The following is a 17,466-nucleotide window of genomic DNA, read 5'->3' as shown; positions in this document are numbered from 1 at the left end:
CTCCTCCTCTTCCTGCTCTCAGCGCTTCATGTTCTGAAGGTCTTCCCCTCCAACTGGTTCCTTCTTCCCCAGTGACTCCTCACCCCTCTGCCCTTCTCTCTGACAGCCTGTCCTGCCTTGAAATCCACCCCAGAGGACTCCCCCCTCTTCCACCCTCCAGAAAGTGTCACTGAGCACAGACTCTCCTCTTACCCTCGCTGCCTCTCCTCACGCTCACCACCTCCCCTTCCCTCTTTCCACTTGCCAATACCTTCCTCTCTTCTCTACAGACCCTCAGCCGCCTCACAGGCCGCTCTGACAGACCCTCCTCTCTCTCTCTCTCCCTCCCTCTCTCCATCAGGCTCCTCTTGCCTCTCTCCATGGGGGAGAAGGGGCAGCTGTTTTGACTTGTTGATGTCAGGCCCTTCCCCGTTCCGTTGGCTTCCCTTCAGCCCCTCCAGCCCTCCTCTTCCTCGTGGGGGAGTACATCGAGCTCCTTCCACGTCATCCTGCTGTCAGCTTGTCGTGAGGAAGAGAGAACCGGATCTCTGCGTCTCCCTCGGATGTGAAAACCATGGAATGAACCCTGAGACCTTGTTTAACACGACTCATGACAACAAGAATGTGCTCTCTTCTTCCGTCTCCTGCTCTCCGCTGAACGCAAAACAATGATCGTCTCTGTGCTGATGTTGTAGATCTGCTACTCCACTAGTGAAATCCCTTCAGACTCTCTGTGTAACACACATGCACAACTGTATTTCTCTGGACTGGCTCCTCCAGACAAAATGCTGCTTCAAGCTGGAGGTTCAGGGTCGTGAAGGGAAGTCTCCACAATGAGCTCTTTCTCAGCCCATGTGCTGGGCTCTGGGTGGACCGATGGTTCAGACCAACCTGTGGCCGCGAGCCAGATGAGCCGACCACACCATCAACATGCATGACTTAGATGTTCAGAGGCCTCTGCATTAGTCACTTTTAAAAAGAGAACCCATTCCACTGGAGGCGTCATGGGGGACCTGACTGACGCAGACCGGGTCCTGCTGGGCCTGAAGGGAAAGGTGGGACCTCCTGGACCAGCTGCTGCAGGCGCATGGTGGGGTTACGCCCCGCAGGAGAAGAATCCAGGTCTGTACGCGATGCAAGTAGGATGCCTGCAGGGTAAGAATAGCTTGCATTAATGTGTGCAATAGATACGTGAGCAGAGTCTGTCAGTGTCCGTCACAGGACACGAGAGCTACAGACGCTCAGAGCTGAACTACTGACGGTGAGGAGGATCACACAGGGTTCAGACTCATCCTGACCAACGGGTTCATGACTTTAACCCAAATGTCCATGAGCAACATTTAGTGAAGTCTGGGTGTAAACAGTAAAAAGTGAGTAAATGTAGTATTTAAACTAACAATGAGAATACAAAGCATACAGTAAACCTTAAATGACACAAATGAATGAGACAATAGTTTGATTAAAAGAATAAACATTTATATAGATGCCTGTATGTATGCCTGCTTATATTCTGAGTCTTTCTTTTAAAATTCATTATTTCAAACTCAGCGTAAATGACTTTTACTAAACTTTGGGGGTTTTATTTTTTTCAAGGAATTTTCCAGACCTGGAAATAACCATTTTAAAATTACATGACTGTTCCAGGTTTTCCATGACCGTAACAACCCTGTTAATAACATTATGGGCAACACTTCCATGTTGTTGCCGGTAAAATTGAATAACTTTTGACAGTTGGTGGTTTAAACTATGAGCATGTCATGTTTATAGGAAAAGTAAATAGTAACTAAGTACTTAAGATGTATTTAGTCTTCTTCAGATGTCTCACTCGCTCACCATGCACTGAGACGTAGAGGCCAAGGCCTTTCTGTCCCTTTGGCCACAAAGTGAGAATATACGGTCAAATAAACTCGGCCCGTCTTTATTGAGACTCTGGTGTTAAATCTCAGCGCTTCAGCACAATGGCGATATAACACCAGTTTATTGATACCGCCAGCAGCCATCCTTCCCACTGCCAGGCGCTGGTATTCTGAAGAGAAGCGCTCCAGAGTCCCGCCTCCAGCCTCGCGGTTCCCCGTCTGTGACGCTCAGCAGGATCCGGACCAGCTGCCACCCGGTGCCAGAGCTCAGCAGGGGGTCTGGCTGAAGACACACCGACCACCAGACCACACCGGGAGAACACAACGCAGAGACCAACACTGTTGTTGCACGTAAAAAAGACACGCTTGATGATGCATTGACGTCACGTGACGTCAAAGTGACGCGTGGCAGCAGCTGAGGGCCTCGCCACGGACACGCAGCGAGCGCTAAACAAAAGAAATGTTCTCTGAACCCCTGAATCCCCCAGCAATGCATACAGAAGAAATAACCACATACTATTTGAACGCACATAATGACCCCAATTTATTGAAAATGGGAAGACATGTTCATGGAAATCCTCACACAGGCAACTCCAGACTTTCCCCAAACATTAGTGTTACTCACTTGTGAAAGAGTGAATTACTGCGAGCTGGAAGCAACCACTGAGCCGAACTGGTTTTGATGGGAACGGCACAGAGGTCAGAGGAACGGAAGCGGCTGTTTTTCCTTCAACACATTGATAATACTGGAGTCCTTTATGTGAAGCGATGCTACAGGAGCTGCACATGACGTCTCAGACCCGCTCAACATTCAGGATTCAGCATCAGAAGACAGGATATTCTTGAACAACTCATGAATAAAATTCATCAATTTAATTTACTTGCGATTAAAAAGCCTTATAATTAATATGAATGCATTGAGCAAGGATTTATGCCCATTAATCAAAACTGTATAAGATATTGAAAACAGGTTCCACTTGTAAACACATCATCCGACCTCACCACATGTGTGATCCACAAACATACAAGTTCATTTCTTCCCCACTTTTTCCATTTATTTATTACAATTAATTCAATGTTATCCATCACTTTTTCATGTCAGCTACTCCTTTTCCATTTAAAACAAGTCCAGTATGCGACTATTCTTAAGAAGCTGAATAGTCCTGAAGGCGGGTGGGGGGAGGATGGGAGGGGGAGGGGGTGAAAGAAAAAAGGACAGATATGTAGGAGGAAAGGAAGGAGGAGTGATGTCCTCCCAGGAGCCTCTTCCACGTGAGGAGTTTTTTCATAAGCTATGTGAGATTTATTTTTTTCTGCGTCGTCTTTTTCTCCTCTCCTTGCGCCGCCGGGCCGCGTCTCGCCTCTATTCTACGTCCTCTGCGTCGTCTCCTTGGTCGCCCTCCATCAGCAGAGCGGCGTACTTACTGGCTGAGCTGAACTGCTGCAGGGAAACAGAACCTGGATCAGTACAGTTGGCGTTGGATGCATAGAAGAGCATATGCAAGAGACAAGGTGTCAACGTTCCCAGGGAGGATGCAACATTACGGGGTGATGGGCACTGGGGAGAAACCTGTAAGGGACGGGGAGCACTGGTCCAACGCCTGCAGGCTGGAGGGAAACCCTTGAATGAAGTATAATTTGGGTGGAGTCTAATCCTTGGCAGTGAAGGACTTACAGGGGTTGGGGATCCTTCAAATTTCTTTGGCTCTGGTCTGGAGTCTCGGTCTCTTCTGTTATCCTTTCTACAATCAGAGCGAACACTGAGGTTAACATCTATCGGCGCCTCAGTGCTGTGAGTCCTCACACACACAAACAGCCAAAAGACAAACTAGAGCACAAACGGCTCTCATCTGAAAGCTGCTCTGCACCCAGTTCACACTGTGCTCAGTTCACATGTCACAAGTAAAGATTTCAGGTCCAATTGATGTTGCACCGTTGATGTTTTAGCGCCATAATTGATCATTATCGTCATGGTGAAACTGAGCAGAGGCCATTCTTTACAGATGCCCAGTAAACCTTCTCCCAGGCGTCGGGTGGCTGACCTGTCCGCCTCCTTTCTCCGGTCTCGGTCGGGCCCCTCTGCTCGGCCCCGCCCGGCTCCAGGAGCCCCTCGTGCCCGTGGGGGCCCTCGGTCCCGACGCATACCGTCAGCCTTGTTCTCATCTTAAGGGAGAATCCAGACAGGTGAGCTAAGGGAGGTTGTTATACCAGACACAACACGCTCCGGCTGACGGAGGCCGGATGAGGAGCGCAGCGGCTCGACGGAAACTCATTTCATTTAGATTTGATCATGGCTGGAAAGCTGTGCCAAAGGTTTCCAAAACAAGAATAAAGAAACAAGTCCTTTACTGACGAGTACTGCAAATAATGTAGGTACCTTTGTCTGAACCCAATATATATATTTTCTTTCTCAAATCAGAAGAATGCATTTTCCTCTGCAGCACACAATGCAGACTAATGACATATTTCAGTGCTCCCCAAAGAATGAACTGTGTTCATGACCTTCTGCAGTCCTGATGGAAGAACACATGGCTAGGGCTGTGCGGTATACCGGTACCGGTTTCAAACTTCCATACGGTATGAATCTTTCACACACAGTCATACCGGTGGCGACTTGTCACTCTTCAGCAGGCAGAAACATTTCATCTTCACAGCTTCAGCTCAGGGCGCAGTGGATGGAGCTGCTTGTGTGTCAGGGGTACAAAGTTCAGTCATGGTTTCCCATTTATAGAAGTACACGGCCAAACTGCATGCTGGGTCGTCCGTATCATGATAAGTGGGCGAGCTTTACCCAGCATGCAGTTTGCTGGTGTAATTTTATGAATGTGAAACCATGACTGAACTTTGTACCCTGTCACGCAAGTAGCGCCCGCTGCGCTCTCAGCTGTATGCTGGGAAAATTAAATGATGCTCCCTGTCGAGAGCGACAATGCACCACGGGTATGAGTGTATGACAAATTCATACCTGCATTCCCCTGGGTCCTAAGTCCCTCCAAGTTAACACACTACCAACGTCCAGTTGTGAGCTTGTCGGCCAGCGAGTGTCGTCAAAGAATCAATGAGTTTACTCGAAAATAAATACCGTGAAACCGCCTGAATCCTACTAAATACCGTGATATGAATTTTTGGCCATACCGCCCAGCCCTACACGACGTTCCTGACAGGACCGCGTCTGTGGCAATTTGACCTTTTATGGGCTTTACAGCACAAACTGACGTCTTCATGCAAACCGTAGTTTCCTTGTCTTTAAACATCATTTCAGCATCAACAATCACAACAACTTAATCTTCAAAAGTTTTGAAAAGCTATTGGATGAACTGCTGAATAGAGCTCAACCCTTCAGTTCATAACCTCGGGAAAAACATCTGAAACTAATGACTGAATTCCTCAGTTATTAGATTTCACTGTGGAAGTTAAACACGCCAACATGACCAGACTACACGTTCTGGTTAAGATCACATGACTTGGAGTAGAGGAATCTAAGAGCAGCTAGGTTCTCACCGCCACTCTTTGTTTGGAGTGTAATGACACATCACATATGATTGTGGACGTAAGCAAGTGGTTACAAAACCGTTTCCTTTGCTTTTGTCGAGACCTTTTATAGTCGACATGGTTTGCTTAATTAAATCTACACTGAAGTTTGGTTTGGGTAAAATCTCCCACTCGCCGGTCAGCCTTACCGTTTCCAGATTCTCTTTCATCTGCAGAACTTGGGGAGCTGAAAGAGAAAGAAAGAACAATCAGGGAAAGTCCCAGAAAACACTAATTATACTTTTCTACGAGCCAAGGACTTTTGCAGGCCTGGAAATAACCATTTTAAAATTCCATGACTCTTCCAGGTTTTCCATGACCGTAAGGACTGAGAGCTTTTCCAACTCCGCTGAGGACTCACCTGAGCTTGGGAGGAGCTGCACCACTCGGGGAGACCGGAGAGGCGGGAGGCCGTGCGTCTCCCTCGCTGGAGCCCGTGCTGGCGGCGCTCCTCTTGGCCCAGACGTTCTCCTTCGGAGGAGGTGCCGGCACCACCTTCAGCGGCTCCTTGGGGCAGCTGGTGGGGGGGGGGCAGCGGTGAGGTGCCGGGGGAAGAGGGCTCCCCTTCTCTCCCACTGAACACCTCGTTCTCTCCAGAGCGCTCGCTATCTCGACACCGGGAGCCTGGTGGAGGAAAAGAGGAGCGCGTTGTTACTGTCACAGTAGGGAGGGCGGCCAAAAGTTCATATCACGGTATTTTGTAAGATTCTGTCGGTTTCACGGTATATCACAGTATTTCCAAAAGGACCGGCGGCCAACTGAACAGCTGTTAGAGTGGTGAGCAGCTGTTTGTATGTTGGTACATAGTGTTAGGAAGCTAAACATGGAGGGACTTAGGACCCAGGGGAAGAGACAGACCGGAAGAGTCCGTCTCTTCCTGCGAAGGAGTTTCTTCTTGTTGTGATAGTGGGCTAGCTTTACCCAGCATGCAGTTCAGCGGTGTAATTTTATGAATGTACAATTATTAGTGTTACAAATTGTTTTTGTGTGAGCGTTAGTTGTGGGTTATTAATTGTTGTTATAAAGTTATACGCATGACTAAAGTTATAAATATGACTAAAGTGAAAGTTATAAGCATGAGTTAAGTTATAGTTACAACAGGACTAAAGTTATAGTTACAACAGGACTAAAGTTATAGTTACAACATGACTAAAGTTATAGTTACAACAGGACTAAAGTTATAGTTACCACAGGACTAAAGTTATAGTTACAACATGACTAAAGTTATAGTTACCACAGGACTAAAGTTATAGTTACCAGATGACTAAAGTTATAGTTACCAGATGACTAAAGTTAGTTACCACATGACTAAAGTTAGTTACCAGATGACTAAAGTTAGTTACCACATGACTAAAGTTAGTTACCAGATGACTAAAGTTAGTTACCACATGACTAAAGTTACAACCTTGACGGAATATGAAAAATTCATACCGTATGCAAATTTAAACCGGTTTACCGCACAACCCTACGTCACAATATCACTTTCAACTCTTTCACCACTTGATGGCAGCGTTGTTTTTAGTAAAAAAAAAAAAAAGGTACTCAAAAAAAACAGCCACAGAGAAGCCCAATACTGCCCTTCATGTGTATGAAGAGAAACCAGATTTCTGAAGACAAGCTGCATCAGAATTAAATCTCACCTCTTCCAGAAGTACTTCCTGGCTGGGAAGACTCACTTCCTGTGCGGGAACGCTGAGTAGGAGCTTCTTCAGTGCGCCAGCTTGGGTCCCTGAGAACAAATGAAGCACATTTAAAAAAGGTGACAGCTGTGAGAAAAGGGCCAGACGGTGTGGATTGCCTTCACACAACCCTTTTGTTAAGTGGGACTTGACACAAAAACATGTTTTTCCACTCGACACAGTCACACAGATTATTGTCATATGATGTAATCTTTCAGACACTTCACAAGTGTGTCTGTCCCCTTGACTTCATTCAGTGCAATTGTTGCAACAACAAAAAAAAAAAAAACTCCCAGAAATATATTTACTCATAAATAACAAACTCCTAATCAATCACAAATTGAGTGGCCGTCATCTCATCTAATGCACGTCCTCCTCTGACCTGTCTCGCATCTTTCTGTCGGGTCCCCGGCCTTTGTCATCCTCCAGCTGCCTCAGCAGCCTCTCTTCCTCCTTCTTCAGCCTTTCCTCCACCTCCCTCTCCTTGGCTGCCGTGTCCACCGGCTTGGCTGAACCAAAGATGGACGAGGTCCTGCTGCCGGAGCTCGAAGGTGCAGCTGAGGAGGTTCCCCCACCGCCGCCGCCGCCTTCCTCGTCCTTCAGCACGCTGCGGGGCTTCAGGACCAACTTGGGTCTCAGCACAGAACCTGATGTGAGGACAGGGAGGAACAAATATTAATATGTGGCTGAAATGATGACAGAACTCTTTGACCACAAACAAACTGAATTGCAGATTCTGAGGGTGTAAATATAGCTTTGCATGTTGCGCTCTTACTCTCGCTGTTGGACTCATAGCGGTCGCTGCCGGCTCGACCCTCTTCACGGCGGAAGCCGCCGCCGCCGCCTCGACCGTCATCATCACGACGGAAGCCGCCGCCTCCTCGGCTGTCATCATCACGGCGGAAGCCGCCGCCGCCGCCTTGACTGTCATCATCGCGGCGGTAGCTAGTGCCGAAGGCACGCCGACCGCCTGAGTCTGATCCTCTACTAGAGTCAAAACCTAGGAGGAGAAACACAGTGGTTGTTTTCACTCTTTTCAATGAGGCTTCCATCTGAACTGAAAATACGTCTCCACACTTGGTTTCTGAGGACCAATGAGATCGCAGGATCTCCGAAAGCCCCAGAAAAGCTGTGTGGCCGGCTGCGGGTCGTGTGTGTGTGTGTGTGTGTGTGTGTGTGGGTGCAGCGGCGCGCGCGGGTGGGTGGAGGGTGAGTGGAGGAATCCACTGTGGGCTATGGGGCCGTACTCTAATGCAGTGGTACCCAACCTTTTTTGAGCCGGACCGGTTTTGTGTCAGACAATATTTTCACGGACCGGCCTTCACGGTGTAGACGAAAAATATGACGTAATAAATATGACGTAATAAATATGACGTAGTACGACCGGCATGAATACAATTATAAAGTGCATAAAGATACACATCACCATGACGCTGCATTAGTGGAGCCCTGAGCTTGTTCCTCTGCTACGAGCCGGTCCGTCTCGGGTGACGGGAGAAAAAGACCGAGCCCCGACGTCTGTTGTTCATGTCCAGTCTACTGACTCTACTCCGTACCTTAAACCTTTATGTCACTCTGTCACTCCATTAAAACCTGCTTCACAAAGACAGGATGTTGAAATGGACGCAGGGTTTAGAGCTTTTTTGGCGATCTCAGTAACTCTGCCTTGATTTTAATCCAGAACACAGAGTTGTAACGGACTTTTAAGTTTCACTTTCGGGGAAACGTAAGGAACCTCCTGACATGTGTCCAGATGTTACGTTTGAGGCTACGCACAGACGGATGTATCCGTTTTTTTCTTCAAAATAAAATATTTTGAGGGGGTCTCGCCCGGGGCGTAATTACATGTGGAACTGCCACTGGATGCGTCTTTGACTGAAATCTGGGGACTTATGAATGTTTTAGTGAAACAATTGCCTAGTCATTTTAAGGAGTCTACCGAATTATTAAAACTTATCGATCTTTAAAAACAAAAAGGTAAAACCACACGTCTCTTCTCACAAGGGTTAGGGTCGTTAAGCAATTTAAATGAATTAAATCTGTGGATAAGGAGATAGCGCCGTTTTAGTTTTGAAAAAACACAATTCTCATTTTCGGGAGACTGGAGTAAAGAGCTGTGGGCATCTAAGGTAAAGAACTCTACTCAACATGTTTGTTACTCAAAAGCTTTTATGTTGAAGCACGTTAGAGAACGACTTCATTGGGACGTGGGCGTGTTAAAAACTACTTTGTGCATTTCATGACCAGGAAGCCGAGGAGCCGCTCTGAACCCAACGAGCAGCGAACGCACACCTCCTCTGTCGAAGTCTCTGCGGTCCCGGTCGTCGTAGCGATCCCGGAAGCGGTCCGTGTCGCGCCGCGGTCCGTCTCTGGAGCCGAAGCGATCCGACTCAAAGCCGCCGCCCCGTGATCCTGCAAGAACAACGGCCACGTTTCACTCGTGGAATTTCTGACTGGGCTCCAACATGGAATATAGCGGCTGGAAGAACGGAGTTATTGATTGCAAGTCTAACACTTTGCCACAATGCATACAGAGCACAACCTGGATTTTGAGTGAATGGACACTTTCAAAGAGTTGCTTGGTTTAAGTAATCATTTAAAGCACATGGTCGAAGCCCCTCTGCGTTATCGCTCAGTCCTATAAACCGTAAGTCTTCTGATGTTGCAGAATCAGAAACACTTTAAATTTCAGACGTTTATTATCCGTCTTAGTAGAATATTTATTATTCCCAATATGCCGGAAGTGCATTAACGGCTAAAGGAAGAATTGTGGACAATGAGCAATGGTTAATTGCTAATCATTTTCCAAATACGTAAACATTTTCTGCATCGTCTCGAGTATTGTCGATTCATATTCTATGTAACAGCTCCCTTGTGTCCAAAACCACGAACACATGCACCCTGGGATCAGAACGATGTGCAGACAGACAAAGACTGACTCACTCTCTCCAAAGGCCTCCTCTCTCTTGGGCGGCCCGTCGTCGGCGTCTGAACTGGGACGAGCCCTCCAGTCCGCACAGTCCGTCTTGTCGGGCCCCAAGTCCGACATGCGGCCCCGGTCTCGGCCTCCCATGGAGCCGTTGTCTCTCTCTGGGTTGAGAAGAGGAGATTAAGTTTAATTATAGCGTGAAGGTATGAAAAGGAAATGTTCCCAACCTGATGAGCAGAAGCAGTGAGCGGCGTCTACCTTTATCATTCGACTGGTCTGCAATGTCTACACGGATCCTTCGGTTCCCCAGGTTCTGTTGGCGTGAACAAGACGGTCATTGCGCCGTTTACATGTGTGTGAGAAGAAGGAACTGACCAGGATTCTTTGTCATGTTAGTTACAGGGTTCATACACATCTTGACCAATGGATTCATGACTTTTCCATGAGCAAGCATTTAGTGAAGTCTGGGTGTAAACAGTAAAAAGTGAGTGAATGTAGTATTTAAACTAACAATGAGAACACAAAGCATACAGTAAACCTTAAATGACACAAATGAATGAGACAATAGTTTGATTAAAAGAATAAACATTTATATAGATGCCTGTATGTATGCCTGCTTATATTTTGAGTCTTTCTTTTAGAAACATATTCATTATTTCAAACTCAGCGTAAATGAACACATGAATATAACTAGGGTTGGGTACCGAGAGCCAACACGTCCGGTACCTACCGGACCGAAAAGCAACGCAGATTCCGGTGCCTGAGACGATTTAAATACTTTTTTTTTTACACTACTCTGTAAAGTTGCACGGTCTATAGATACTAAAAAGGCAGCGCGGTGCCCGCACGCTAAAAACGATTATTAAAATAGCGCGGATCAGAGCACACTGCTGCTCTGCTCTCTATTTATTTATATCTATAGTATACTTTAAACAGTTCATAATATTGTTCAATTTGAAGAAAAAAAATTGCCTTGGCAATAAAAAAGTATCGGTTCAGGCACCGGTATCGTTTTAAAAGTATCGGTTTAGCACCGGTATCGGAAAAAACCCAAACGATACCCATCCCTAAATATAACACGTTTATATGACTTTTACTAAACTTTCCCCCAGGACTTTTCCAGGCCTGGAAATAACCATTTTAAAATACCACGACTTCTCCATGAGCGTAAGAACCCTGAAGTTAAACTAAAAAGCAGCCAGCATAACCCAGGTGGGTGCCTGCTCTCACCTCCTCGTTGAGGCTCAGGGCCCTCAGCAGGGAGTCCACATCGTCGAACTCGGCATAGCCGAAGCCCTTCAGCCTCTCGGGGTTGCTGGGCTCTCGAGGCAGACGCACCGCACTGATCTGGTGAAGGAGGGACAGAAGCAGTGAGACCAGAGAACTGATCTGGGACCAGCAGTTCACCAACAAGACCCGGAGACGCAGAGAGCACATTAAAATATGGAAGACATTGGTCGACGTTGGAGTCGAGGAACTGTGAACGTTTGTCATGCATGTTTTCCTTGACTCTAAAAGTAAAACTGTATTTGTGCGTTTCAGATCTACTGCGGTTGGATTAGTTTGAGTTGCTTGTACTTTACTGGAGCATTTTCATTTTATACATCTATAAGGGAAATATTGCACTTTTAACATCACTACATTTGACATTATTAAATCAGGCTAATTTTAAGATTCTGATTCTTAATACAAAATATAAATCAATAAATAATGATTTATCATCAAGTAATACATAATTAAAAGTAGTTCAAATTAAAGCCACCTTTAACAGCAGCAACATTAAAGGGATGAAAGTGAAGGCATCAATAATTACATAGACTTTAAAATGGAAGGTCTGCATAAAAATAACTTAACATTAACATAATGCTTTTAACTGAATTATTTTACACTGTGCTCTTGTAAAAAGATCGTATAAACATTAATAATGATGACACAGCAAAAGAGTCAGAGCATAACATGGAGTGTGTGTGTGTGTGTGTGTAAAAGTTTCCCGTTTCAAGACGTCTCGGTTGGGTGAACGCGGAAAATACTTAGATAAATATTTAAATTACAGATGAAATTGAATGTGGAGTAAAACTCGTTCCACAGGATGTTCAGTTAAGTTCCTGAGAACAACAAAGACTTTCAGTTTGTTCCTTAACAAAGAGTTGAAGCTGCAACCACTGAGTTATACGTGTGTGTGTTATGTGCGTCATATACGTGTGTGCTACACTTACTGCCAAGCCGCGGAAGAAGTCTTTGATGGATTCCTCGCTGACATCGTAGGGCAGGTTGCCCAGGAAGGCCGTGTAGGGCGGGCTGCGGGGCAGACGGGACCGGTCCACGTCCGGCTCTCGGGCGGAGCGCGGCGCTGTGGGCAGGATGGAGCGGTCGATGGACGGACCCCGGTCCTCCTCCGTGTGCCACGAGGTCGAGACTGCAGGAGAGAGAGCGGCTCAAACAGAGGTCTACATGGCAAGGGGTTCTACGAAAGAAGGGCAGTTCGTTTTGAACGCTGTAGAAGCCGGCGGTCTGACAAGTCTTCATTCGGCAGCTCATCCGGAACGCAGCAGCTCGACGGGTCTGGAACCTAAATTCACCCACAATGCACCGCTCCCTTCACTGGACACCGGTGGCCGCCCGCCGGGCTGCGAACAGATCTACATCCAGGACATGGTCCACCTTTACACCCCGTCACTGAACTAAATGTAATTTGAAGAACCATTTTGCAGCTGAATCAAATTATTTACAGGATATTCAACCTTTGTGTCCTAATTATGCACATTAATACTTGACTTGTACAACAGCAATACAACAGTCCATGAATATGAGATATTAGTTTACAGGTAATAGCAACCCCTCCTCTTTCAGGCCGTCAGGATATCTATGGATTACTCTTTCATTCTTCACGGGACGTTTTGTTTGTACACCCTCTGGCCTTTTGGAGAATAATGCAGAGCGCAGAGAAAACACATTTGCATTATGCAAAAGCAATACGAGTGTTATACACGCTCAAAGGAAGATGAGCAAGGGTGCACAGAAACTCCTTGTGCTAACAGAGCGTAGAAAGATCAATTAATGTACTCGACCACCCGGTTTTTGATAATATAAGTATTAATGGTGAGTTTAATATCTGTTATTGGATTCCTTTCAAAACACTAGAAACAGTCCAGTAGTTATGCCGTGTTCACGCCGGACGCGACGCGAATTTGCGGCGCGTCCAGTTTACATGTAAAGTCAATCCAGACGCGCTGCGGCGCGAATGTGCGGCGAGACAGAACATTTGACCTGGGGCGAACAGAACGTTGGACCTGGGGCGAACAGAACGTTGGACCTGGGGCGAACAGAACGTTGGACCTGGGGCGAACAGAACGTTGGACCTGGGGCGAACAAAGCGAAGGACGCGGCGCGAATTCGCGTGAGTTGAATTCTCCCAACTCTGGCGGAGAAATCGCGTGACGCAAAGTTGCGGCAGCCAATCAGCGTTGAGAATCAGCGTTGAGAAGCTCCGCCCGTCACCACCGCCGTCTCCCCGTTTCTGAATGAAACTGCTGCTGCTCCGCCTGAACCAGCGCTGACAGCGGCTTCATTGAGACGCTGTTGTGGGACTACGGATAATAGTATGAACCCAGACGCCATGGAGTTTGATGTTCCGACATATGTGGAGTTTACACAAAAAGTATAAAGCAGAACTGGTGGTTGTTTCCATGGTGGTTGGCATAATCGGTATCGTTTTACGGAGATACGCGAGACGCAGTTCCTGGAGGAGTCGGTGAAATTCACCGAGCTGTGAGCGGCTACGGATGATGTTATGAACCCAAACACGACGGCGTTTCATGTTCCCACATGTTTGGGACTTCCACAACAAGTATAAAGCAGAACTAGTGGTTATTTATTCCATGGTCGATAGCGGAAATGAAAGCTTCGTCGCTTGTCTCTCACAGAGGCAAGCAACAGAGCTAAGCCACGCCCCTTTGGTCGCGCCGCGAATTCGCGTTTGGTGTGAACGCCCTCTTTCTACTCGCGCGAGTCAACTTCCGCGGTGGACACGGCGCGGCAAATTCGCGTCCGGTGTGAACACGGCATCAGTGTACTAGTATTTTATTTCTTAAATAATGTCCGGTAGCTATAACCATGAATACACTGGTCATGAATACACTGTTGTTTTTATCTTATTTTCTGTGTGAATGGCTGCTACGCGACACTAAATTTCCCTTGGGGATTAATAAAGTATATATTCATTCATTCATTGTCGACGTTAAGCAGCTTGGCTGAGCCGCTCTTACTGCTGTACGTCTTAAGAAAGAAAAGAGCACAACCGCTCTGCGTCGCCACCTCACATTACAGGGACTGCATTCTGATATTGATCTTGCTTTCGTTAGATGGAAAGACGCGAGACAGATCCCAGGTCTGCGAGGGGGAACCTCCCCGCCTGCTCCTCACAGATCCCAGGTCTGCGAGGGGGAACCTCGCCGCCTGCTCCTCACAGATCCCAGGTCTGCGAGGGGGAACCTCGCCGCCTGCTCCTCACAGATCCCAGGTCTGCGAGGGGGAACCTCGCCTGCTCCTCGCCGTGCGCTCACCATCTCCGTCGAGGTCGTCGGTCTCGTCGGCCCAGCTGGTGGACTTAGCCGGGTAGCTGGGGGGCGCGTTGCTGGGCTTCCCGTCCTCCGCCAGGAAGTCGGTCAGAGTGAGGGTCTTCCCCTTCTTGTTCTTCTTCTTAGCTGAAGGGGAGATGGACACAGTACAGTTAGGTATGCCCACAGGTTGGTTGTCTTTAAGAGTGTTTTTCAACCTTTTGAGCCGCGGCACATGTTCTACTGCACACCAACAACCAAACAATGTTTGCGGCAACTAAATAATATTTGTTGCGACCCACCGCACAGTGCTTGAACATCACTGGTCTGTACGGATATCTGTCAAGGACGTCTGAAGTTTAAAGCCTTTATTATATCATTTATATTCAATAAATTGATTATTTGGAAAATTACAGATGGCTAAAAAAGGTAAATTTATGATGAGTACAGTCTCAAAACGGTGATGTCAGACTGCGTCACCGGCTCGCATTTGACGATGAAATATTACAAAATGCAATGCTGTGAGATGAAATCTTTTGAAACAAGCACAACACTGGTGTGTGTGTGTGTGTGTGTGTGTGTGTGTGTTCACGTGGACGGACAACAACGTGCCAACGTCTGACTTATTGTCCCGTTGGAACGTAAACACACAGAGCGGTGTGCCGGTCAACGGAGCACATAGAAGGTTAAATGAAAGGACCATGACAACATGTTCAACCCAGGGGGTCCCACGTGTGTCTCTGCACACTATGCAACCACATGGGACCCAGTGGCTGTTGCATTGTGTGTATTTGAATAGCAAACAGTTGCACACAACTCAGAGCAGGTCCGGCTTGTTTTGGTCCAATGCAGGAAACATAATGGGGAATGACACAAGCTTGGCTGTGAGCTTTATTGTGCAAACCCTCAGCTGTCATGGCATTCTATACGCACATCGGGACAGAACCTGCTCTCTCTCTCTCTCTCACACACACACACACACACGAGATACTGCGAAGTCACTGTTTACAAGCAGCAGGCCGGACCGGCCTCCACGCTCATCCCCACTCCAAGTGGAAAGTAACACGCTGGCCGCTTCATAGCTTGTTTTATTTAGCGCCTCCTCGCTGCGGAGCAACGTTCACTTTCTGGCCGCAACCGCCGTTAGGAGTGCACACGCACGCCGTTTGTGTTGCGTGTGAACCCGCAGATCGCTTTTGTCTGTGCGTGAAGGAGTGCTGACGGAGGGAAGTCTCCCTCCAGCAGGCTAAAGGGTTTAGGGCCTAGTGCGTGTCGCGGCGCCAGGATCCCAAAGTGCGCCACCGCCGGGGAGCAGGACCCGGTTCCGCTCGGGGTGGGACCGGCGCAAAGTTGCGCCGCAGCCGGGGAAGTATTTCCGCGTGGACCCGCCGGACCTCAGGCTGCCCACGCGTCACCCGAGCACCGACACCGGGGAGCTAAAGGCTGCACACGTGGGGAGACTCCTCGGACCGCTCGGCCCAGCTCCTCCTCCACAGAAACGCGCTGGCGCCCGGCCGCCGATGCGTCTCTTCCCCCGGGCGCCACGGCGAGCCGCCGCCGGCCGCGGACACGCGGCGTGCACGCAGTTAGCGGACATTTCACAACATGTCACGCGACGTCCACCCCATACATCGAGATCACCGTTTGGCTCACAGGGAAATACCACATGTAAGCTGTAGCATTCGGGGGGGAAATAACGCCAGGTCGTTACCGGGGCCAAAAACAACCGACGGACCGATTTAAGCGCGCGGGACACCGACGAGAAGCCTCGAGACGAGACGGTAACGAGCCCGGAGCGGAACACGGGCAGTTGTATCGCGGCATAAAGCCTCTGAATCCCAGCTAACCGACCCAGAGCGTTCACCCTCATAAGCCTCACCTGACGCCGCCATGTTGGAGAACGAGTTCGTTGTAGTTCCCGGATGAAGGCGTCAGAGGTTTATTGTCGGGAGCGCGCATCGCGTTCACGGACCTGTCCCCGCCCTTGTTGGGCTGCGCGCTCAAGAAGCGGACCTCTCCTTGGGCTTTTCTGGCTTTCACGTTTTTATTATGTTTTATTATGTATTTCTCCTTCATAGCAGCCTTTAACCTTTTGAAAGCCGTAGCCCTGATAAAGGTTCTTTTGATTTTGGATTGCAAAAAAAACATAAATCACAAGAAAATATATATTGATGTTGCACATCAAATTAAACCCCAAAGCCTTTGCTACAAGAACCAGTAAGCCATTTAACAAAAAACTCAAACAGAAAGAAAGATAATCATAAGTGTTTTTTTTTTTTTAAAGTCAGAAGTCAGACCACTCAGCGCGTTTCAGGACCCAGCGACCCTTAGGTAGGTGCTATCAGAAAAAGCCTGATGGCCAAAAGCAGACAATTCCACACAGATTCCAGACATGCCTTCTAAATCCCTCTACACCAAAGCATCAGGGAGATGTGAGCAAAATAACACAGCATCATGAATCGCTTTACAATCAGCAAATGCTGCTTACCTTTGTTGATTTAGGAGATGAAACGCATTTCCCCTGGTAAATCCACACTGATATTTGCTCCTCCTCTACCCTGGGTCTCATAAAAACCCTCCTGGACATGCAGAGGCAACGTGGGACCAGGTCTAGGGAAGCTACGTTCAACTTTTCACAAATGACGACGCCTTTCTGGATTCTATTGGCTCCCAGTGCTGTCAATCTTGTTTTCGGTAGCAGCCCTCAATTCTACTGGCTCTGACCTTTCCAAAGAGGTGTCGTTTTCTGAAATCGGCCCATCCCCCACTGAGCTAGAGCCGCGCGCACCCATCAGGCCCCGCAGGAGCCGCCTGCTAGAAGACCCTGGCCATGACGCACGAGGACACCGCGCGCAGTAAGTAGATCACAGCAGCAGCTTGGGTTGGTTCGCGTTTTATAAGTGCTTTTTGAAAATATTTGATCACAATGGCGGCCA

General features: G+C 47.9%; 1 protein-coding gene across 1 annotated transcript; it reads right to left on the bottom strand.

Moving 5' to 3' along the window:
* Positions 1–2,360: 2,360 nt before the first annotated feature.
* Positions 2,361–16,422, bottom strand: LOC306737134 (eukaryotic translation initiation factor 4B-like; the record flags this gene model as incomplete). The annotated part of the gene is given in 16 exon segments (XM_079218835.1): positions 2,361–3,276; positions 3,511–3,577; positions 3,878–3,998; positions 5,516–5,553; positions 5,728–5,871; positions 5,873–5,990; positions 7,007–7,095; positions 7,428–7,692; positions 7,821–8,045; positions 9,338–9,457; positions 9,989–10,135; positions 10,233–10,287; positions 11,205–11,321; positions 12,191–12,390; positions 14,537–14,677; positions 16,410–16,422. Coding segments are annotated over 16 exon segments (1,938 nt in total). The 3' UTR covers positions 2,361–3,198.
* Positions 16,423–17,466: the final 1,044 nt, after the last annotated feature.

This window comes from Taurulus bubalis (assembly GCF_910589615.1).
Source record: "Taurulus bubalis genome assembly, chromosome: 5".
Taxonomy (NCBI): Eukaryota; Metazoa; Chordata; class Actinopteri; order Perciformes; family Cottidae; genus Taurulus; species Taurulus bubalis.
This window is presented reverse-complemented; position numbering and strand designations above follow the sequence as displayed.